Here is a 24912-nt window from a genome sequence, read left to right as displayed (position 1 = left end):
CCACACCCTAACTTTAATATTAAATTGCAAGCATTTGTAGTTTAAGTCCTAATAAACAGCACGTGCTTCCGACATACATAATGAAGTTCTTTGCTTGACTAAGACAAAAAAAACCTGAAGCTTAAAAAAATATTTTTGTGTGCCATAGTTTTGGTGCAAACTGTGGTTATAGGCTAACCACAGCTGATTTTTGATATTCTTGATATTTTAAGCTTTATATTGTGGTTCCTTCACATATTTGTGTTATTCCTTTACATGGTGAAAATGACAGCATGTGATATTTCCATCCAGAAGAATTTGTTTGATTGTTTGGCTCTGCACGGAGCTGTGACAGCATATGATATTGTTATTAGGACATATAATTTAGTTACACTTGAAAGTCACTATGAAGCCAAAATGAGAATTCACTTTATGGCAATTGGCTTTGAGAGAGAACTACTCAGTCTCAGAGAATCGCTTAGCAACACAGTGCCAATCTCTTTCAGGATGTTGCATAGGCTCAGATTTCTAAATTCATATTTCATACTCATGACAGCCCGAGGATAGCTTTCTTTATATATGCTCAGATGCCATTTTTGAATTTGTTGAAAAAAAACCCTGTCATGTTATGAAATAACTATATAAGAAATTAACTATTGGACATAATCTTGTTTAATTAAATGTATTATATGCAAACAACTCTTAGTTATTGTTTGCAAAGATAACAGTCAACCTGGTTTCATCCTGTGTAGCTCACCTGTCCACTCATTGAATGCTTCAGTAGTGTGTGTGTTGCATAGCTTGATGAATGGCTCCTTAGTTCAATAAGTCTAATTAATGCTGTTACAAATCGGTCATTTACAAGTTAAAACATTCATCATCCAGAATAATTGAATGACCAAGGTCAGTTTGAGATCACTAAGTTCCTTTAGGGGATTTTGTTTTGTTTTTTACCCAGATGGAATTAATAAAGAATTTTTTGTGATCCTGACTTTCTAGCCAAAAGACAGATGACAGGACTGATAGCACTTGTCCCAAAAATGAATATAAAACGACCGAAAGCAGCTGGTAGTCTTCTGAGCTCCAACCTACAGGGAATTGCCAATCTCTGATTTCTCAAAATCCACCTATCATTAGTCACCACATTCCGTAATATCTGTTTTGTGTAATGTACATAAAACAGAAGGTAAAGGCAGCCAGTTCAGTTATCAGTCTGTGAGCTAAGCCAAGAAGAGCAGCTGAAGCTGCCAGCATCTTATTTACTAAGAGACGCAACACTTGCTATCAATCTTATTAATCAAATTTAAGCGACAAAACAATAATGTTAATTGCCAAGAAATGCAAAACAATCATGTGCAAAAGTTGCAAAATCTCGAGATGTTAAAATTCCCATTCATCACACAATGCTGAATCCCCCAAAATGCAGCTACATCATAGCTACATCAGCCACCCATTATTTGTCTATATTTTGCTAGGAAAATTGGGAATATAATCTTTATTTATTAAGAGATTTATTGACCAATAGTGTTCCATTGTGTGTTTTTCTTTCCGTTTACTGCACTGGCAGTATGTTTGGGATCATTGTTAAGCTGAAAAATGAATATGTTGCCAATCAAATCAGGTATTGTCGGGTGGATCATGCACATACTGCTTAACATTTGAACTAAAGAGTTCAAATTTGCACTCATCCCTCCATAAGATCTCATAAGTTCTTGTGTAATTTGGCATACCTCAGAACAAATTATACTTTTGCATTAGGCACCTAGTAATAACGTGCCTAAAGGAATTAAAAATCATTTTTTTAAGTTGTCTTATTTGTCTATTTTAAGTCAACATTAAGTGGCTTAAACAAACAAACAAACAAACAAACAAACAAAAACAAATCAATTCTTCGAAAATGGTCAGGTATGAGAACTTGAATAATTACGTTTACATTAATATTTACTGCTTTCATGTAAACTGGTTTTGATTATGCAAGATGTTTTCCCCAGTCACTGCAGGCAGGGTTAATACATGCTAGACAGATTAGCAGCAAATTAAAAGGACGTGAATAACACTGATTATGTTGATACAATAGTAGTTGATAAGGAGTGGGATACATAAGTATTGTATGTAAGAGAAAGTCTGCCCAGGTCTATGTGTTATATATTTGTCAAAATCATAGCTCCATGAAAATGTATGTGTGCCTGCTGAATTATTGTGACAGCCTGTGCAGACACTGACTTCTAAAATGTATAACAGGAACAAATACTTGGGTAACGTGTGCATAGCTGTCGGTGTTAGTGTCTGCAAGCGAGTACAATCCTAGTCTAGAACAAAGTGAACAGTCAGTTTGTACTTGATGTACTGGAAGCAGGAAAAAATGTGGATGACTTAGCAAAAGAGCAAGTTATAACAGCAAGCAGCAGGGTCAAAGCAGCCGGTTTTGTGATATGCAGTTGTTAGTACCTAATAAGTACCTACTAATTCCCAAGAAGGACAAATGCTAAGCCCATTATAGGTTTTGGGATGGCCATAGCTCACTGATGCCTGTGAAAAGCTAAGGCTGGCTCATATTGTAGTGTGAACATGGTGTGATGATCTGGCTAAAGTTCTGCTAAGAAATCCTTGTTCCTGGCATTCATGCAGATATTACACTGCCAACTACCACTTACCTAAAATTATTGTAAACCAGATACCAGTAAAGTGGAAACTCAGTCCAGTCCACAGACGCTCTACCTCTTACTCATGTCTGGTTTCCTGACACGCTAGAAGATCAAGCGGAGTCTGCGCCTCGAGGAATCTGAACTGTTTTAGCAGTACGATGTAGAATTGCATAAAATTACATCCGCACAAAGACCAGGTCTATAATTAAGACATTCATTTCCAAATTTAGTTTCTACGTAACTCTTTTTTTTTTTTAACATATATTTTATAGTTCTTTTAATTATAAAACATATTTTGTGACCATTACTTTTATGCAGCCTTGTTTTTCCACTCTGTCTCTTTTGTTTTGCATATTTTTTTACAAAGTGCAGTAGAAAAAATAGGGTTCAATTGGCTCTGAGCAGGCCAGACATAAAGGTGAAAGATAAATTGCATACCCTGCAGCATCGGTTAGGTGCAGACAGAAATAGAACACAGCTCCTGTTGAGGAAGAGAATAATTATGTTAAAGGTGAAAGAGGGTGATTATGCAGCTGATTAAACTAAAAGAAGCCTTCAGACCAAGTGTATTTCTAGAAACAAGTAGTTTTATGAATATTGTCTTGTACCTAAAATCAAATGTATTATGACAAACCTTCCCAGAGTTGAGCCTGCAAATTACTAACTCTCAGGGGTTGCAGCGAGTTGCAGAGACTTAACATGTGCTTCCTGTCTCCACTCTGCAGTGAAACATCATGACTACGCTGCTGGACCTAAAAAGTAGTGTGCTGAGGCAGGTGCAGAGGAGCCAGTCGCTAAGGAGCCGAAGGGAGCCTCCTCCTCCGACTGCCAGCAGCCCCCTCACACACTGTCCTGACCCCTTACCTCGCAGGTGAGTCAGCCGGATGCACATACATGTACAAATAGTACCACAAACAAATAAACAAACATTCAATCATATATGTTCACCGAGAATAAGATTTCCATACCCGCATTCCACGCCACCTCTGAGGAAAAGGACTTTTGTTAGGCAGAAAGATCGACCTGGAAAGGATGTGCAGCAAATTAGGGCTATTAAAATGTACCAACGAGTGAAGAGAGTGTCAAGGTGGAGTACATTGAGAAGCTCGTAAATGATGAAAATGAAAAGATGGATGGATGGATGGATGGATGGATGGATGGATGGATGGATGGAGGAAGGTTAGTGAATCACGTGGTAAAAAGATGGTTGGCCCAGGTAACACATCTGTGCAGGGATGGAGATGTCTGGGAGAGAGGGCAGTGAGCTTTTTATTCAGACTGTTTAACACAAAGTTGGAGAGTCAGAGGATGTTTGAGGAGTGGAGAAGAAGTGTACTGCTGTTGATTTTCAAGAACAAGGATGTGCAAAGGAATAAAATGGTTAAGTTGGTTAAATTTTGAAAATTTGGGCAAGAGTTGTTAAAGATATGTTAGAAGAGTTCAGTGAGCAACAGTATGGCTTTATTCTGAGAAGGAGCACTACAAATGAAATATGTGCTTTGAGGGTGTTGATGGAAAAGTATAGAGGTCAGAAAGAGTTGCACTGTTTCTTTGTGGATCTAGAGCAAACATATGATAGGATAACATGAGAGCATCTGTGGTGTTTTGTGAGGAAGTCAGGAGTGTAGAGAAGTATTCTAGGGTTGTGCAGGAGATGTTTGAGGACAGCAAGGCAGTGGAGAGGTGTGTGATAGGAGTGACAGATGGGTTCATCAGGCATTGCCTCGGAGCCACTTTTTGTTTGCAATGGTGATGGATAGGCTGACAGTTGAGCTAAGTCTCTGTGGACTGTATATTCATAGACATTGTTGTGGTCTGTCTGAGGTGGAGGTATCCTCTGGAGAGAAGACAAATGAAAGTCAGGAGATGCAAGACAGAATACCTATGTAAATGAGAGGGAGACAGGTGTTACAAGAAACTGCAAGGAGCAGAGGTAGTGAAGGTGGATGTGTTTAAATGCTTGGTGTCGACCATATAAAGCAACTGACAGTGCACTAGAGAGGAGAAGGAGAATAGAGTGAAAGGGAAAATTTACAAGATAGTAATTAGAGACCTGCTGTGATGAATGATCCTGGAAGAGTTGAAGATGTTAAGGTTTTCAGTGAGAGCAACCAGAACAGTCAGGATTAGAAATTGGTATATCAGAACAGGTTGAGTGTTTTGGAGGCAAGGTTAGAGAGGCAAGGTTGAGATGGTTTGGAAACATTGAATATTGAATTGCCAGAGAGGAGGAAATGATGAAGACCACAGAGAAGATTCTAGGATTTGATGAAGAAAGGCATGCAGAGTTATCAATAACATCTATCTAATTTTGGGTCATGTTATAGCAGCCTTCAAATCTAATTATGTGTAAAAAGTAATGTTGCTAGGCAACCAGGCGAGCAGCAGTAGTAGTTTTACATTAATTCCTTTGGGGTCAAAATGACGTACCCGGCAGTTTTGGGTAAAAGTGTTCATAATTTTTTTTCTTTTGATCCCACACATGCTAACATTTAATATTTGATAAATAAGCCATAGGAAAAGTCATGAAATATGAGATGATGGGGTTTTAATTTAACATGATTTTTTTAAATGCCAACAGGTCAAAATGACCTGCTTAGTAGTTCTGTGTTAACCAAATGCCTTAGTAAGGTGCTAAGACATCCATGTGCCACCAGCAAAGCTTCAGTGCACCATGGTATTGATTCTTGATTCAATTCTCTCTAGCTTCCTTGTTTTCCAAAAGATGATGAATGATTGAGTCTTTCTTGGTGGTAGTGAGTGCTGTTTAACATATTGATCCAAACTTTCACATGTGCATCTGGCTTGAGACCTGCTGATTCCATGTGATTCACATCATTTTCAAAGATTTAGTGGCACCTTTCAGGCTTATTGTCACTCAAGATGAAAACGTGCTTATCAGGATAGAAATGTTATTTCATAGGACAGATCACTCCAAACAACTTTGTATTGATTTATATGAACTCTTCATTGCAAGGGGGAAGTGGGCCTTGAACATCCTTATCACAGCCCCCTCCCCTCACTAGCAGCTGAACACTTCAGCAATCGTTGAGATTCATACCACTGAACTACACTTTATGAGGAATTTAAAAGTGAGTTAAGGTCCCATTTAAAAAAGAAATGTAGCATTGTAGTATTAAAAAGTTCCTGAACTACCTGATCATTTCTTTTAAAATGTGTGATATACTCCAGCCTCCCCGCAACCCAGAATTGGTTGCATGGTTATTTTACAGCTTCTGTTTTGTTTCTCACTATGGCAGAGAGCTTGACAAATAGTTTTCTCATTTATGTAACTGAAAAAAGTGCATCTTGATTTTCTTTTGTCTTTTTTCCCCCCTGTGGTATTGAAATTGGTGTCAAGGATTTTCCTGGGTATCCGTGTCAAGTTTAAACCCTAGTCCCAAAAGGTTCATTCTGTTGATCCGGACGTAATGTTTACAGTAGCAGAAACATTTAAATCCTAGTATTGTGAAACCCTAGTCTCCTGTGGATACTCAAGAGTTACTCAGCGCACAAACATGACAGGTTTTGCAAAAGCCCTAAACACCATTACCATGAGGCAAAAATAAATCTCTGCCAGATGTAGAATCAGATATATAATGCTCATGATAATCTCCCTAATGATAAGCGGAAGTCTCAAAGCTCATTTAAGGAAAAAAAATAAATGTTTTTTCCACATTTTGGCACCTGCAGTGAAAGCACAAAAGACATAGTTCAGTTGTTTTAAACTAGACCTCTCCAAAATCACAAAACACATTTAATAGATGTTGAGTTTTCCCTCATTTAACAGTTTCCTATTACAAATTGAAACACCTGTAAACAACAACTTTTAAGTAAAACCTTTACTGCACTGAAGATCCATCCACAAAGACTGTAGAGTCAGGATTTGACAAAACTCCATCACGCTTTAAATCCTACTGTTAAATAATTTGCTGTTTGTGACTAACTGCAGATACTTTAGTCTTCCTCAGGTAGCGAGCTTCATCGCAGTTCTTTCTAAGTAACTACAAAACTAGCAAGAAAACTGAGACCTTATATATTCCTCTTTTGAAGGCACTGTATTCTTGAGTGTATGAAAAACATTGCCTGGTTACTGTGGCTCTGTTACTGTCATGGATATGTCTGTATAGAGTTATGAGGATCATTAACGTAAAAGTGACACATTCACATGACAAAAGCGCCGTGATGGTGACAGTCTGATGAAGCCAGTAATGTTACAGATCCTATTTCTGAAATGAGATTATGGTAGATAGAAACCTTGTGACAGGCCAGTGAATATGCTAACCTCAGAGCTTTTTTATGCAGATAGCTAACAATAGAAAACTAAATGGATAAAACCTATCTGAATCTCTGAAAGGGCACATTAATCTAAATCCAGCATTTTAGTCACCCTTTAAGCCAGTATAGACAGTGGTTGCCCTGTATTGTTCATCTTCATGCCATACACACATACATATTTATCTATACTCTGCAGTATATCCACTAGATACCTTGTGATGTTTTCTATTTTTTTCTCTCTCTTATAATGCCATTTTTAATTAATTTCTTAAATGTGTTACCATTAGCTTATGCTAGTTATGTTAGTGGAGTTTAGTTTTTTCTTCGCAACAAGTGGAATAGGAAAAAAAAAGAGTCATCTGATTTATTTCAGTCGTGTTTTGAAGCTTTATATAAAGCCAAAAGTAATCGTATGAACCTGAGGTTTCTATAGCAACCTAAACACAGGCTGCTGCCGTGATGTGAACTTATACTTGTAATAACAACCATTTCTATTTTTAACATTGAAGATAACCTCAATCGCTGCGTTGAACACTAATCGAATTTGAATTTGAAAGTGTGATGCTGAACATACAGATTCTTTTTGACGCATTTTTCACATACATTTTAATTCATTGTATTTTTTAAGATAACTTAAAGAGGTTTATTGATTTAGGATTTTAATATTTTTAAGCAAAATTAATATCACATAATAGAAGCTGATTTGTGCTCTTTATTAAAGACCTGATTTATTGTCTTCATTAAGCAGTGATTCGACCTGACAGTATCGCACCTTTCTCTCATTTCCCATGCCAGCTTCTTGGTGCTGCAGCTTCCCCACTGAGTCTCAGCTGTGTGCATACCCTGAGCCCTCATCATTAGAGTCAGGCTGTTGATCTTTGTTATCCATTCAGACGCTTGCTGACCTGGATGCACTTTCACTTTAATTGAGAATTTGCAAATGAGGCCGGGTGGATTTAGGCTGCTCCATCCACGGTTGTTGACCCAGTAGTACAGTCGGCTGTCAGAGCCGAGCCCTTTCCGAGCAGAGACCTGCACATCGGAGGTGAACTTTTTAATTCAGTAGAGCAAATTATGTTTTTACCTCTATGTGAGCTGGTTTTTTAACAATGTGGAAAAGCACAATACACTGTCAGCAATCAGCTTGACTGGCGGTACAGCATATAAACCCACCAGGGTTTATATTTAAATTTATATTTTGCTTTTTTGTTGTTGTTGTTGTTGTTGCTTGATTACTTTGCTGTCCGCTTCCACATCCGTCAAGAGAAGTAGTCTTCATATTTCACACTTGACTTCACTGTGTTTTGAATCCCCAGCTTGCTTAATGGCTCTGACTTCTCAGTGTCACGGTATCGAGGCTCTCGTTTTTTAATAATGCAGAATAACACAGTCAATTGAGAGTGACATTAAACAGAAACCCCTAATGCAATAAAAGTCAACACCTGCTATTGCAAAGTCAGCCAAGACTAGTATATTTTTAATTTTTGCTTTACAAGTCCTTGAAACGAGCAGGACCTACCATGTTTTACGTTATTTTCCTGACTTCCTGGCTGTCTTCCCAAAACCTAGAAAATCTTAGTAAAACTTTATTTCTTTGTGTAGTAATTAAATTTTAAAAGAGCTCAGTAAAGTAGCTGAGAATCTCAGCCTTTAGCATGTCAGTCAAATAATAATACTGCACTTATTTGAGACTACTTCCAGCATCACATGAGTAGTTGTTTTTGCATTCAAACAAGAATTTAGATCGTATTGTGGGAATAACCAACCAGGGATGGAAAGTAACAGAGTAGTTCTGTGCATGCACTATTAAAAGAGGCAGTTGTGCTTTCCACTCTGATTTGGATAAATATTGTAAAGTTGACTGTTTTACAAGCTCTGCAAAATGTAATATGGTCTCCTAAATAGGTTATTTAAACATAGGATATATATAAACATCCTAAAGTGTATTTGTTCCAAACAGCTCCACCTGTCAAGTATCAGAGGAGGCTGAGCCAAAATGCAGACTCCTAGGCAGACTGAATAAAAAAAGGAAAGCCCTTTATTTCAGCTGATACAAATCCAAAGAAAGAAAAACAGAATCCAAAACAGGCAGAAAACACATGGGGAGGAAAGCAGATGCTGTGAGGACAAAGGGTACACATACACACTGATGGTGAATTAGGAATTTAAACACAGTTGGGAAAGACACAGGAGGATAGACAAAAAGGAAACACAGAGGATAGGATTGTAGGATTTTGTACTACACCATACAAAAAAAATCCTAAAAAAAACAGTAATATTCCGGCAGCTGGGGCACCAAAATAATACCAGAAAATAACAGAAAATAACTTTCTCATGAAAATACGGTTATTTTCAGTAATGACAATACAGTTTGTTGCCCTAATTTTACATGGGATTTTGCCTTTTTCAAGTGCTTTAAACATTGAATTAAGAACATTTTAATGTGATTAAACAATGAAATTACCTATAAACAAGGTCAATGAATGCGGCAATATGAATAATAATACTTAATTGTACAGAAATATACAGTTAACAGATGGTTTAAATAATAATGGATTGCATTCATATAGCGCTTTTTGAGAACCTCAAAGCGCTTTACAATTCCACTTTATAATTCCCCTCTGGCCATCACCAGTAGGTGAAGTGTCTTGCCCAAGGACACAACGACCGAGCGTGTCCGAGCCAGGGCTCAAACCGACAACCTTCTGATTACAAGGCGAACTGCCAACTCTTGAGCCACGATCGGCCTAAATAGCAATAATACCGGTAATAATTATTATTTGATGTAAAAACAGTTTATAAGAATCACTTTATATATTTTTCCATAGCATTACATTTGAATTTAACAGTTCAATCTTTCAAATAACAGACAAATATTTGTGAAATTGTGATACATTTGTGAATGTATTTTAACAATATAAATATGCATATGTACAGACAGATACATTTAAAAAACAAGAAAATTATGTTTTATTACATTTACAGTGATTTTATGTTAATTTACATTTGAAATGTAAAATCACAGTCTATTTATGTGAATTTAATGATATTCTAGAAGAACAGTACAAAACTGTAAAATACACAGTAAAATACTTTTATATTACAATTTTTTTTACAGTGTATAAACAGTACTAAAATATAGCAAAAACTGAATCTTCAAAATACTGGGGATAATTGAGAACAAAAAGCTACCAAACAAAACCCACACCACACTGATCAGGATAAAATTTATATACGGTTCCCGTAGGGAATCCTTATATTACACAAGTTCCAAATAATGACCATATGTGGAAGTAGTCACAGTGAGACAAAATTTTAGGTTTCAGAAGTTAGGCTTTAAGCGTTTCTTTTAACTCTTTACACTATTGAGAGGCAATATTGTAATCATCTCAGATAGCTTAACCCACGTGTTTACGTTTTTGTTTATGAGGGACAGCGATTCACAGGAAAAGTAGCTGATGCGTTGCTCCAACCTCCAGAATAATAATGATCAAGTTTCCTTGATTGGTTTCCTCAAAGTATGTTTTGCTGATCCTATTTTTGTCCTTCAGTCAAACAAATTTTTTAACTTTAAATCCTTCTCATCACATACAAGGTCTTCAATAATCAGCCTCATCTTATCTTAAAGACCTCATAGTACCATATCACCTCAATAAAACCCTATCCTCTCGGATTGCTGGCTTACATGTGGTTCCTGCGGTTTTTAAAGTAGAATCACTACTTTTTTATTTTTGCATTTTTCTAATGCCTTTCCTTTAACTGATATAAATATCAGAATGTATCTTATATCACAGTACATATTATAATTGTAATGAATGAACACGACATAGAGTGAAACATTGTTGCACAAGGATGTTTCATGAATTAAAATGAATTAAAATGTCAAATTTAATTAGCCGGTTTCTGGCATTTAGAGCATTCTGGATCAGATATTGGAACACTTTGAAAATTACTCAGTTTGTAGTTAAGCTTTAGTTTAGTTTAAAGTTCAGTTTTGGATTTGGTTTTGAGTTGTGGAAATTATGAAAATCTAAAATACTACCAGACAGCCAACCTCTAATGCACATTTAGTTGTGTCAGTAAGCACAATGTTACAACGCTTGGTCAGCACTTGTAAGGATTGCATTGTAGTATGCTGGGACTCCATTTAACTTCATTTTTCAGTGGGCAGGATAGTTCCACAGAATTAAATAGCTAGACTTTGGCCAACTGTGAGTTTTATGAGATCATGGGTTTGTTGCAGATGTGAAAAGATTTCCTGGTTAATGTTGTATACCATCACTGGCCACTTTATTTGGTAAAACTTGCTAATACTGGGCTGGACTCCCTTTTACCCTCAAAACATCCTTAATTTTTGAAGATAAAAGGGGTGATCTGCTCTGATACTCATCAGATCACATCATGTTTTTCCAAAGTTCTTTTGTCCACTTTTGAATGTCAGCCTCACCTTCTTGTTCCTAGCTGATAGGAGTGACACAGTGTGGTCTTCTGCCACTATAGCCCATCTGCTTCCAGATTCAACATTATGTTTGAGTTAATATTGGCTATCCAAAGCAGACTGGCCATTCTTCTCTGAACTCTGGCATCAACAAGGCATTTTCTCTTTCACTGCGGACCAGTAGATATTTTCCCTTTTGGAGACCATTCTCTGTAAATCCTAGAGATGGTGGTGTGGGAAAAAAACACCGACAAGCCTGTCTTCAACAACAATCTTGTCACATTCAAAGTCATTTATTAAATGACCTGTTATCCCAATGCTAATTTTGGGTTTGATCTTCAGTCGGTAGCCTTAACCATGTCTCCATGCCTAAATGCATTAAATTGCATTTTTTTCCCTTAAAAATAACCAAATAACAACAGAGAAGACAAATCAAACACAAAAATAAACGTGTAAAAAAACAAAGTGGTCCCACACATTTTTACAACATTTGAAATGTTATAGTGATGCGCTATTCTTCATGGTAATGAGACATGCTGTGATGCATGGCCTGGGGACACTAGCACTAACAAGAAGACATGACGCAGAGCAGGACGTGGCAGAGATGCAGATGCTAAGATTGTCATTTGGGTGACGAGAATGGATAGAATTATGAACAAGTATATCAGAGGGAAAGCTGAAGTTGAGACATTCAGAGACAAAAGTGACGATAAAATTCTGAGATGGTTTGGACATACAGTGGAAGCATAGTGGATATACTGGGCAAATGATGTTAAATATAGAGCTGCCAGACAGGAGAAAAGAGAAAGACCACCCTAGAAGATTTGTGGATGTAATGAAGCAAGACAAGCAGAGAGTTAGTGTGACAGAAGAGGATACTAAGACATAGTTAGATGAAGGCAAATGATCCGCTGTAATGACCCCTAAAGCGAGCCGTCAAAAGAAGAATAAGATTGTGCATGCTCAAAGAGCTCTGAGGGGGCACATCTTACTTAAAATTGTGAAAACAGTATGTGATAAGTGGGGAAAAAGTTGAAGGAAGGAATAGCCATTTACTCAAAGTATCCAGGAGAATTGTCTTTTACCTCAGCAATCCTTTAATTGTGTCTTTGTGTCAGATTTCTTGTTGACACTGCTTTTGTTTTCAGAAGGCATGCCAAACCTTTACTTTAAACCTGACAGTGGTCTGTTTTAAAATATGTCAGATCCACAGTCAGCCACTGACCCACGGAATGAGAAAGTAAAAACTGTGAAACGCAACTGGGAAGCAACCAAGAAGTCTTGAGTTGGAAATAATTTCACACCAGGCTACTTTTATGTCTGTCAGTACCACTGGCTGCATGAGCGACTGCAGATTCTTCCACGGTATTGAATGGAAAGATTCAATCAGAGCTTTTGTGATTTTATCTCCGCGCTGAAGCCTTCCACCTGTAATGTTTTGCTGCTTAATCAAATGTGTAATTAGAGTATAACAAACAGTCTTCTGTGTTGTTTTGAGGGGTTCCTTGTCATAGAGATCTCAGTTTATGATTGGAGCCACAGGCTTATATTATGGATTGACATCCATAAGGAATTAGATTAAAAATAAATAAATAAATAAAACAACATTTAACTTTACTAGAAGATGACGCAGATGACAGCGATGTCGGCAATATTAATTACTATGTATGCACTGCCATCATGTATTGGGGTTTGAAGTGAAGGGCTTCTGTCATCTTCGCACTCTCAGTCAGTTCAGGTTTATTCTGAGATATTCTTTTAGACAGAAGACATTCTTGTTTTTATTTGTTTTCCTTCTGATTTACTCTCCAGACAGGAAATCATAATTGAAGCATTTGAATGAATTCGGAAAATAAATTACAATAAAATGAGGTTTTAAAAAAAGGGACCTGTTTCCTAGCAACATCAAATCAGTTTGTTATTCTGGTAGCGTGCGTGTATGTGTGTGTGTGTGTGTGTTTGTGTGTGTGGATGAGAGATGGAGAGAACGATTTAACTTAATACATCTTTAATATATCTTTTTGATGTATCATGTTAAAATGGACTTGATTTGCATCATTTGTGCTGTACTGCTTCCCATGAACATGTTGTCCCAAGCCCCCAGAAAGAAAAAAAAAGTATCCCAGACTGTTTGGACAAATCCTCAAGCTGACTGACAAAAGATGGGACAGATTTCTGGATACAAAAATACTCTGGGCAATTCAACCCGGATGTGGAGAGAACCGAGTGTCTCTAAACACAAGTCTTAGTGTGGAATGAAGCTTATTTGTACTATTTGTGCAAATGAAAACTGAAGCTCCGTGAAACAAAGCTCCCAATCCCTTGTTAGTGGAACAGGCTTTGTCTTTGACAGACTCGATTTGGGGGTTTCTTTCAAATGCTGTCTGAGGAGGTTTACTTACGAAAAACAGCTGTGGTTTTATTTTCTGTATAATGCAGGAGGGTGGTTGAAAAGTATAGCTATGGGTTTTATTCAGAACTGTTTTAATGTAGAGCAAATTTAGCAGCTGTCCTGGTTATCAGGTAATTGCTGGATTTTTTTTGTTGTTGTTGTTGAAATGTCACTTAGACAAAAGAAGATACCATTTGTTTTGGGATTTTTGATGGGAATAGGCAAGAAATCCTGAAGCAAGTTTGAGTGTCGAATTTTTTATTGAGCAAACATTAAATAATGCTTAGCTAGTCTTACTGACTAATGGACATTCAACAAGTTCCAAACATATTCAAAAATGTTGGGGTTTTTTAAAAGTTTTATTTTTATTTTGGGGATGTGTTGAGGGAAATTTGGGATTTAGTATCTGACCCAAAGAAACTTCAGATTAGATTAGTTGGGGATCAAATCACTAAGGCAAGATTCACAGAGGATTCAGGCTTTCCAGAATTTTGAGGTCAGGATATCTTTACTAGGGCAATTGTAATAGCAACTATAACCAGTCATCAAAAGACTAGCTAGCAGGGCTTTGACTAATGTTAGCATTAGCCAAGCTAGCTAATGCTTGTTACTAACTTTGTTTATATCCAGCAGCTTGATTATTCACTGCAATGATCAATTACTCCTATAAAAAATAAACAGACGGGCCAATTCATGCTCTCAGGATATTTGCATAAAAAATTTAATTGACTAACAGCCATGCTGGCACTTCAGAAGTTGAATTTCTCTTGACTTTCGCCACGTGTAGTGTAAGAAAAGAGAAATTCATTTCAGCAATGCATGACATCACCAACTCAAAGTGACAAGAAGTGAGAACACTGAAGCCTGAAATACAGCCATGTGAATCCTGCCATAATGACCAGTAAGGCTGCAATGGCTCAGTCACCTGAAATGAGTTGTCGACTTTTTATGGGTTGAAACTGCAATGAAGAAAATACTCTTTAGAAAATATTCATACATGATTTATTCCCTCCAAATATCTATAAGCTGTCACTTACCTACAAAAAAGATTTCTAACTCCATCAATTTTACAAACAGAGTCAGATGAAATGGCATCATGCCAATAAACTGCTTTGGTAAAATGGTTTCTTGGCTGTAGATTAAAAAAAAAACAACCACTGAAGGCCTAACATTAGACACTGATATTGGGAGGACTGACCTCACTGTCAAGCTGTACACCTCACTTTTCTTTTTTTTCTTTTTTTTGGGGGGGTATACCAAAGGCATGACACTCAAAGATAAATCAAATACCATTGCAATGCAGTGTTTTTCTCTTTATCCCTGTTCACAATTATAAACCCATAAAAAAACACTATGTGGTATAGTTATAGCCATGCATGAGTGTTATGTTAAAATGAATGTTTTAGTGACTCTGATATGATTATAAAAGTTTACCCAAGGAAACTTTCACTTTTCCAGTTCAACTGGGCCTCACCCCAGTGGAAACTTCACCAACTCACCCAGCATGGCAGCAATTAGTATCCATTAAAAACCTCATGGGTTTACCATCTGCTGCCCCACCACTGTGATATTCAGTAAGTGCTGGGATGTGGGATGCTGGGATGCTAATAAAGGAGTGTGTCAGGGCCTCTGTGGACAGTTCTTTTAAAGTATGCCAGGATAAGAAAAGAGGTAGATGTGGTGGTAGGGTTAGGTGGTGGAGGTGAGAAGTTAAAGGCAGACGGCATGGCTGATCCTGATGGTTCCGCTACAGCTCACATAAGAGTGGCTGCCGGTGTCTGTGAATTCCATAAAGGCTGAGGGGAAGATTCCCCCTAGAGAGATTTGGACGATACTGGGAGAGATGGGGTGTAAGTGGTGGTGGTGGTGGTGGTGGGGATTCCCAAGGTGTTCAGCCAGCTCAGTGAATGTGCCGGAATCACCATGACAACTGGGGCTGGCGGGAGTCCGGGGATTCACTCACACCTGGAGGAAACAGAAACATCATTTGCATTTTGCACACAGCCCGGCTCATAGCAGATTAACATGGTTCATGCAGGGTGCAGACATGCTGACTTTTTCTTTTTTTAAGCTTGAGACAAGAGGGTGTTTGATAAGTAATAAAAAGCTGAGCGGTAGGCGATGGAGTCCAGTAGTTCAACATTAAAAGAAAAAGATCCTCTTTATTGACAGATGCTTCTTCAAAGTGTCTGCAAACAGGATGCTGTGTGATCCCACAAATGTCACTGAATCCTGCTGTAATTACCATCCATAAATAATTTAGGTTGATCAGATTGTGTGGGTGTATAACAGAGTACAACATGCATTTCAACTCACTTTTTTATTTTCCCTCTCTATCTTTAGAGATAATCGATTTTCAATGTGTTCCGTCTACTTGGCAGGATTTCAGAGGAGAGCGTGGAGTTCTTTGAGCGTATGAATGCCATCCTGCAGAAACAGGAGAACATGATGCGGGCGGCCCAGGCGGAGGTAACCCCCACCTAACCTCCGCATTTCTGTCTGTTACAGGCTTGAAACATGTACAGCATGTGTAGCGAGTATAGATCTCTGCGCTGTCTTTCAGCCCACCACCATGACCACTCTGACGTCTATGGACAGACGGACTAGGTCAAGCAGGGCGCTCAAAGGGCTGGAAACTCGGCTGTGACAAACTGCTGTCGAGGCTGTGTTCAGTTTCTCCTACTGCCAAAGCTAGACAGTGATGCTTTGTAAAAATTTGTAGCAAATGCTTGATGATTTCATTTCCAAATTGCTGTATCGCTGTCAGCAAAATAGCCAATAAGCCCAAAGCAAACTGCTGACTGTGATCAAAACAGAAGGTATATTCACTCAGCATGCCATTTATCATATTGTCTTCTGGAAACATGATTTTTTTGTTTGTTTGTTTGTTTTGTTTTTCCCCTATCCGTCGGTGGCTAAATTTACGCTTATTTATTTATTTTGTTTGTCTGTGCAAGATAGAAAAACAATTGAACTCTGAATTTCTATTCCACCAGAGGGATCAAGTTGAGTCAGATTAATTTGTATAGTGCTATTCAAACACAAGGTAAGTCAAAGGGCTTTACAGAGGGCTTTCCATGCAAATGAAATTGAGTGACATCCCATTCTTAATACATTGGGTCTAATCCGATTTCAGCCCATTCCTTTCCACAAGGTTTAGGAGTTTGTTTATAGAAGTTTTTGACCATTTTTCCAGGAGCACAGAAGAGTTTGGACATTGATGTTGGCACTGATTTACGAGTTATCCCTTGTAAACCCGTCCATAACTATTGACCATTTCTCCATTCTTGAACCAGTCGTCAGTGGAAGTTCAACTTGAGTTCCGTGTCAACTTTCGGTTTGGTTGTGATCATGTTGTCTTTCAGCACTTTTTGATGTTGTGCAGAATACATTGCTGAATCAATAACTACAACCTGACTGGCTCCTGAGGGTATGGGGACAAGACCATGCCTTTATAAGGTTCTTTTCATAGCTGTCATTGGTCAACAACAAACAAATATTGTACAAATATTTGTTGGCCAATGACTTTGATCCATCATCAAGAGCACATTCTTTTAGGCACGGTTTTTATCCTTGTGTTCAGTGGCAGGTTTGCTGTAATGTTCTTTTTGGAGAACAAAGACATTTGACTACCCTTCAGTTTTTATGATTTTTTGACACCAATTACCTGCAGATCCTGTTAAATTATTTCGTTTTTTATTCTTTTTCGCAAAAGAGAGCAGCTCTTAGGATGAGTTGTGCATTCATGGAAAAACTGCAAATCATTTGAAATTTGTGACACAGTAGGGATTTTTTAATCAGATATGTGTCTTGAAGATAATTTCCATGAAATTTCCTCAGTTTTCAGTGAGGCGTCTTAGATTGTAATTTTTGCTTTTGTGTTTTTAGTTCAAAAAGATTATTATTTTTATATTGTTGTATTGATGCTATTACCCAAATAAATGGGCGTTGTACTTCTCCTACCACTGGAAGATTTTTTTAGGTTGAAAAAACAAACAAAAAAAAGCCAAACATGTGTCTTATAAGTTCTTCCTCTCAACACAGCCTTTATCCAAGGCCAATTTTATTTTGGCTGAACTGGTTTTGTCCTCTCGCAGTGCCAAAGTGGGGCCTGCACAGTTCCACCACCCCAAGAGCATGTGGACCAGGCCTTTATCCCCGACAGAATCAGCAGGACAGAGGTGCGTGAGCTCAGCTTCTCTGTTTTCATCTTATTTCAGCAGGGATTAAATCTCAAAACTCACAATAACAACACAGTTGAGGCTTTTTATTCCTGCTTTTGATGTGCAGTGGAGCAGAACGCATAAGGGCAAAAGAACACGAGCTTTTTATTTTTGAAAGGTTGTTATTAACTGGAGTGTGTTTTCATGTAGCTGGACCTGCTTTATGAGGAAGCTGTGTACACGGTGGTCAACAGGGTTGGAGTGCCCTCACCCGAACATGTGAAAAGTGACGATGAGCTATTTGCTTACCTGCTGAAGGTATCTATTTGTCTGTCTGTCTGTCCGTCCGTCCATCCGTCTTTTTCTCTGTCTCGTGGACACATGAGAAGAGCAGACTGTATTTCTTGAGCTTCATTAAATCTCTGTCAGTAACACTGATGGTAGCCTCAGAGAGAGCGTTATTTGTTGTGAGCGGGCTGTAAGAATCAGAGCAGATGCTCTTGGCTCAAAACTGATTAAACATCAAAGCCCAGTCACACTGTGTACTGATATTCAGCTGTTATATTACATTCATTCAGATGATGTCATGCTATGAATCGTAGTCTCCTTTTGTTTTTTTCTGAAGTGGGCATCTTTTTCTGGCTTTCTTGTTTTAACAGAAGGTTAGCTTCTGCCAGGGACTTTGACCGAATTATGTTTTTTATATTTCTGAGATGATTTGTTAGATTTAAGCAGTAACTCTGTTATCTATTTTGTAGGTTTTAATCTTGCTACCAAGAAACTCTAAGTCAGATATGGTTAAAAGGTCTTTTTTGACTGACACTCTCCTCCTTAAAGGTTTTTGATATGGGTGAGGAAGAACATGAAATCATTCTCCAAAAAGTTCAAGAATCCAAGGTGAGATTTGTTTGTGGTGTTCAAGCAAATTTTGTGTCTTCTGTTATAGGACAGGCAGAATTCAGCTGTAGTATTATGTGACTTATATCAAATATTCTTTTTTCGGGTGAGCCTTTCACGATATCCCTAAGTTAAAGTGAAACATTGTAGAAAAAAAAAATTCTTGAAAAAAGTCAGCCATGCCCCCGCAGGAGGTGCAGAAACCAAGAACAAAAACAAAAATGTGTCCAAAATGTGTGTTTGATGTGTCCATCAAAGGCACAGGAATGCAAGGAACAGTTCATAACCCTTCAAGGGGCCGACCCGGAGGGTGATGGTCCAGAAATCCATAGTTCATTAGAGGCCGGCGGCACAGGAGTTCATGATCAAACGGTTCAGGGGGCCAGCCGTGCGGACGGCAGTGGCGGCGATGGAGCAGGTCCGGGGGCCGCCCACAATGGCCATGACGCCCAGCCAGAGGCCTGGAAAGTGGCCGGTGATGTCGAGGAGATGACCGTGGAAAAGCCAGCTGTGCTAGGCATGGACGAGGTGGTGGCGTGGCAATAGCAGGACCAGACGAGGCAGGACCAGACGAGGCAGGTCCAGCTGCGTGCAAAGGAGCAGATGGCGGCGCTGCAAGCGGCGGCATGGAAGCCACAGGTGGTGGAGCAGGTGGTGGCTGAACGGACTCAGAGATGTCAGCAGACACGGAGAGATGCTGGGTGGGTGCTCCAGAACCCCCAGCTGACGTGGCACGAGGCTGGACGGGCCCGAGCCCTCCAGCTGGAACATGCAGCGACGTGGGAGCCACGGAGTGCTGAACAGACTGTTGAGCAGTTGGCTGTGCAGATGTTTGGGCTAATGAAAGGGGTATAGGTGACAAAACTGAAGCCTGACCTGGAGGCAAAACTGATGACGGAACAAATGACTGAGATAATAACTGAGCAACAGACTGAACTATGGAAAAAATGAGAGGTTGTAGTGACTGTGGTAGTGGTTGCTGACTTAACTCTGAGCCTCCAGAACACAAGGACAGGGGCTGGATAGGCTTGCCTGAGCCTCCAGCGGACAGAGGAATGGGTGCAGGCACCTGCCAGACATGAGCCCACCCACCCGAGGAGTAGGTACGGGTGCAGAGGTAGGCTGTGTCCTGGCTGGCCTCACCCTGGGAGCCGGGACAGGTACCGGCGACAGCTGGGCAGCTGCTGTCCCCACCCGAGGAGCTGGTACAGGTGCAGGGACTGGCAGAGCCTCAGCCAGCCTGGAAACCAGAGCAGGGACCAGCTGGACCTCAGCCTCCCTCACCTGAGGGACTGGTACAAGTGCAGGGGAAAGTTGGGCCCGAGCTGCCCTGGGTGCAGGGACTGGAGCTCAGGAGCATTGTCAGGAGCACTGACAGTTTCTGTGTAAATGGGCTGGTGAGTAGCACCGTCCGGGGGTAAAGCCACTCTAACGGTGGACACAACAGCATGGTGAGCTGGGTCAAGGTGAAATGGTTCTGAAACACAAAACTCAACTTGATTCAATGGTTCTGAGGCACTGAGTCCAAGCTAGCCAGTTTTAATAAGGCAGATGGTACTCTGTTGCTAGTCACATTTTCCAACTGAGGCACAGAAAAAAATACGGTGAGGTACTGGCGGAGCAACACTGGGAGTCTCAGACACAGAAGCAGGATTATCGAGGTTCAGAGGAGTCGGTTGAAAAACCAAAGTGTTCTTAGAAGGAGCGTGATTAGCCATGGATGAAATGGCAGTAAGTCTGGTACCAGAATGTGGAGAATGTGGCAAACAGTCATTTTCACTCACGAAAGTCATCTGCTCAGCTGCCGTGGAGGGACGGCGGCGTGAACACTGCCTTCTCCTGGAAGAGGGAGGAGACGGGTCGGCCCGCGAATCCTCCAGCGTTCTTGGCTGAAAATCCTCCAGCTCTTCACACAGGAGCGGCTGCTCAGGGTGGACGCGTACGATGGAAACAAGGAAGTCTTGAATGAGTGGGTGTAGTGCGCCAAATAGCCAGGGAAGTCCAGAAACCATTCTCTGTAACCGAATAGCTAGCTCCTCCTGGTATTCCTTAAAAGGCAGGGCAAACCACTCCTGACATAGAAACTCCACCACGTAAATCATGTCCTCCTGGAGCTCAGCGGAGGGATTGTGAGCTGCTGGGTCCATTGTCTGGTCGTAGTCTTCTGTCACAATACGGCTGTGTGCAGGCAAGAGAAGGACCCAAACGCAAACTCGCAGAGACAAAGGTAAACTCAAAAACACAGCTTTATTGCTGGTGTAAGGGGACACAAAAAAACAATACTAAACTAAACTAAACTAAACTAAACTAAACTAAAAAACCTAAAGCACAAGGAGCCACAGGGACCATCACACAGCTATGAGGGACTCTACAACACAACACTGACAAAGAGAAACACAGGGCTTAAATACACTGAGGGATAACGAGGGAATGAGAGACAGAAGGAGAGCACAGCTGGGAGCAGTCATGCTGGATGAGACAAGGGAAGAAAAACTAGAAACACTGACATGATACACGGACCTTCAAAGTAAAACAGGAAACACACTGACTGAACTCTAGACAACTTAACAGCAACTGGGGAGACGGAACATAGGAACCTGAAACATGGTACAAAAAGTCACAGTAGACACAACATGGAAGCAGGGAAGCCATATTACAAAACCTAAGAACTAAACCTATGATAACCATAACTGAAACCTAGGGAAATAAGAAACAGTACAACAAAGGACTCAAAACATGAACCATAATATAAAAAACACAAGAACTCAAAAAGCTGGGTCAGAAAGACCCAGAACCGTGACAGTAACCAGTAAAAGCTACATTTTGTACAGCATGTTTTTTGGGGGTTTTTGGCTATTTACTTGACTGCCACTTTGCACTTTTTAATATCCACGTAAAGAACTTTGAAGTGTTTTGAAATAGAGGTTGCCTGAGTTTTACTGACTTTTTACTTGAAGTTTATCAGGAAATAGGAAGTTATTGTTTTTTAAAATTCATGCCCATCATCCTTGAAATATACTCAGGTGTTTTAAACTAAACAGGCATGAAATTCTTTTTCCACAGAGAGCTAATTTTTCCTTGAGAGTTTCTGTTATGAAAGCAAAGAATCTAATGGCCAAGGATGCAAATGGTGAGATATTTCATTCATTACATGTTCTTTTTCTAATATTTAATTGAAATGCTTCATCCACTCACTGTGATTAATCACTTTACTTCTCTACTCTGACACTTTGTACAAAAAGAAGCCAATAAGCCTAAAGTGTAAGGATGAGTGCTGATGTTATAATCCAAGTAATCTGCTATAATGTTTACTCTATGACCAATGAACTATGCTAATGAAACAGCAATAACAGTAACTATCCAACACTGTCTTCTGGTTGTCACCCTGCAGGCTACAGTGACCCGTACTGCATGCTGGGCATCCTCGTGGGCCAGAGCCCTCGGGAAACGGAGGAGAAGAAGGAGAGAAAGTTCAGCTTCAGGAAGAGGAAGGACAAGCTGGAGAAACGCTCCAGCACCAAGGAAGTGTTACCAGCCAGGTGTATTCAGGTGACTGAGGTCAAACCTGAGACTCTGAACCCAGTGTGGGACGAGCACTTCGTGTTGTGAGTATAAGACAAATTCTAACCTTTATCAGAGAGCTGCACACGCTGGTATGTGTGATATGCAGGAATCACGGTTTCATTAGTTTCACACTAACGCCCAAAGCTGCTAGTTATGTGACCAGTGCGCCACAATGTCATTTCTGTGAAAAGAGCCACTGAAGAATTGAGCCGATTATTGTCGGTGTTGCTGATGAAATTGAGCGCTTAAACGATGATGTTTCCGGGTCTTTAGTTTTTTATTGTTGCTTTGCTGTTGTTGTGTTCTAGTGAAATAGACGATGTCCACAATGACCTCTTACATCTGGACATATGGTAAGATAATTCAATTCAACTTTATTTCCTATTAATGCAGTGTGTGATCTGAGGAGACTGTGCATAGTAATGCCAAGCTCTTACAGCTACAAAAATAACCTACAGTATATTTGATTTGATTTTGCTTTAATGCCAGATTATTACATTGCATTGCAGAAATTTAAAAGAAAACATATATGGAAGCAGAGAAACAAGAGGTGGTAAATAAATATATTAAGTGTACAATAACTGATTACTTTATCAGTTAATAATTAGATCTATGAAAACTTTTGAAAAACATGACAAATTGAATTATTCTCAACTAATGTGTTTGATTTGATCAGTTAGCTGTCAAAATCTATTGATATACAATTGAGTTAATTCTTCTGCTCTTGCTCTTGACGAAGGCGGTCGCACTTTTCTCCTCTCCTCCTCCTCCTCTCCCTCAGCTTCCCTGCTTAGCCTCTTATATCCTTGTCTAGTCTCGTGTTTTTTTGTATTACTTTTCCCTGGGACACTCTCTCACAGTCTGTTCTCTAAAACCTAAAAGAGGAATTATGGATTGGATCAACTGGTCCCTAAATGCAATTGACACCCCTTTCTCAACGAGAAGTTTGGGCTTGGGTGAGCCTGAGTGCTGAAGATATCTACCTATTCGGAACCATGGTAACAGGGTTCTGGCGGATCGGAGCTGGCTTGGCCCTGACTTATCAAAGATTTAAGAAAGCGGAACCAGCTGTTCAAACCCCCACAAGGCTGCCCGCTGGGATTGGAACGATGGGAAGAGGCGTGAGTTTCTCAAAATGGGCTCATTGAGTGCAGCACGGATAAGATCTTGGAGAGGCTACGGCTGCTGTGAATACTCAGAATAAGATCTCTGACTGCAGACTGGATACATCTCAGAAGGGCTAGCTCGGAATAACATCTCTGGGCGCAAATTGGATGACATCTCGGGGAGGCACACTGCCGTGAGTTCTCAGAAATCTGCTCCTTGAGCACAAGAAATGACAACATCACAGAACGCAAGTATGGCGAAGCTCGCGGCTCTCCAACGGGAGATTGAGAGACCAGTGTTGGACTGTAGAACTGCTTTGAAATTCATATGAGCTGTTCGCACTAACGTAAAAAGCACCATCACTTCATGCGGATACCCCTTTGGCGCCAGCTGCGTTCGCAGGGCTGGAGCCGAACAAAAACACCCTGATAACGACTGTGTTTAGTCTGTTCCTTCCCATTCCATGTAAGGCCACCTGGGTTGGCTGGAAGACTGTTTACTTAGCCTAGCAGGGCGAAGGACTGTCTCAGCTGAACTCTGGACACGCACACACAAACATATACACTGATATGCACACACTCATCCCCCCTCCCTTTCCAAACGCCTTCGACGCTTATTCCCTTCCGATGCTGCACCCTTTACCCACCTCTGTTGTTTGTCATGTGTTTCTTTGGTGTATTAGGAGGGTTTTTTTTCATGTGCTCTGCAGAGGTGTTTTTTTCTGTTCTCAAACTGATCTCCCTGTTGGAGCTCAGTCTGGAGTTATTTTTTTCTCCTTATCTTTCCTCATGTGGTGCATTTTCCATTGTTATACCTCTCTGACCTGTCTTCCCCATGTGATGTTTTGTGTAATGTATGTATGGTCGGAGGGTAAGATGGCGCCGCCATTGCGTGCAATAGGTCGGCAGCCTTATGAAATTTCCCCTTGTAGGACTAATAAAGGTATATCAATTCAATTAAAATTAAATGTAAGGCAGCATACTCTTTCAGCTGAGAAACATAAATCATCACATTTTGGGTTTTTTGGAAAATTAACAGTCAAAAAACGTTTATATTTTGTGTTTGAGCAAAAAAATCCTCTAAAATAGCTCATCACTGCAGCTCTAGAAAAGTCACAGAGCTCTATCTTTTTTATTACTTTGTCAAAAGCTTTACAATCTTCCCAGTTTAGCGCCTGGTTCTGCTCACTTTGTCAATTTTAGCAGATCAAAGTTTTACAAGCAAAAGAGAAAACGTCCAAAGTGAAGCGAAGCAATCATCCTTTCTAATTATGCAAAAATGTAACAATTTTATCCGCATCATTCAGTGTGAATATCATTACTATGCAAATCAAATAGCCTGTTAAAATGTGATGTTCTAAATTACAAAATGTCCCCATTACTCAGCTGTTACCGAAACATTTCCTGCCTCTTGTCATGGTAAAAGTTGCTTTTCTTAAACAACAATGGG

General features: G+C 39.7%; 1 protein-coding gene across 1 annotated transcript in view; it reads left to right on the top strand.

The window, feature by feature from the left end:
* The window catches only part of baiap3 (BAI1 associated protein 3), a 49463-nt gene that overhangs the window by 7503 nt on the left and 17048 nt on the right, over positions 1 to 24912 (top strand). The window contains exons 2-9 of the mRNA XM_013909028.1: positions 3350 to 3495; positions 16114 to 16201; positions 17830 to 17913; positions 18106 to 18213; positions 18733 to 18792; positions 21856 to 21922; positions 22184 to 22397; positions 22665 to 22709. Coding sequence (XP_013764482.1) covers positions 3359 to 3495; positions 16114 to 16201; positions 17830 to 17913; positions 18106 to 18213; positions 18733 to 18792; positions 21856 to 21922; positions 22184 to 22397; positions 22665 to 22709 — 803 coding nt within the window. The 5' untranslated portion in view covers positions 3350 to 3358. The remainder of the gene's footprint in view (positions 1 to 3349; positions 3496 to 16113; positions 16202 to 17829; positions 17914 to 18105; positions 18214 to 18732; positions 18793 to 21855; positions 21923 to 22183; positions 22398 to 22664; positions 22710 to 24912) is intronic.

This window comes from Pundamilia nyererei, unplaced genomic scaffold (assembly GCF_000239375.1).
Source record: "Pundamilia nyererei isolate P.nyererei 1_Seehausen unplaced genomic scaffold, PunNye1.0 scaffold00018, whole genome shotgun sequence".
Lineage (NCBI taxonomy): Eukaryota > Metazoa > Chordata > Actinopteri > Cichliformes > Cichlidae > Pundamilia > Pundamilia nyererei.
This window is presented reverse-complemented; position numbering and strand designations above follow the sequence as displayed.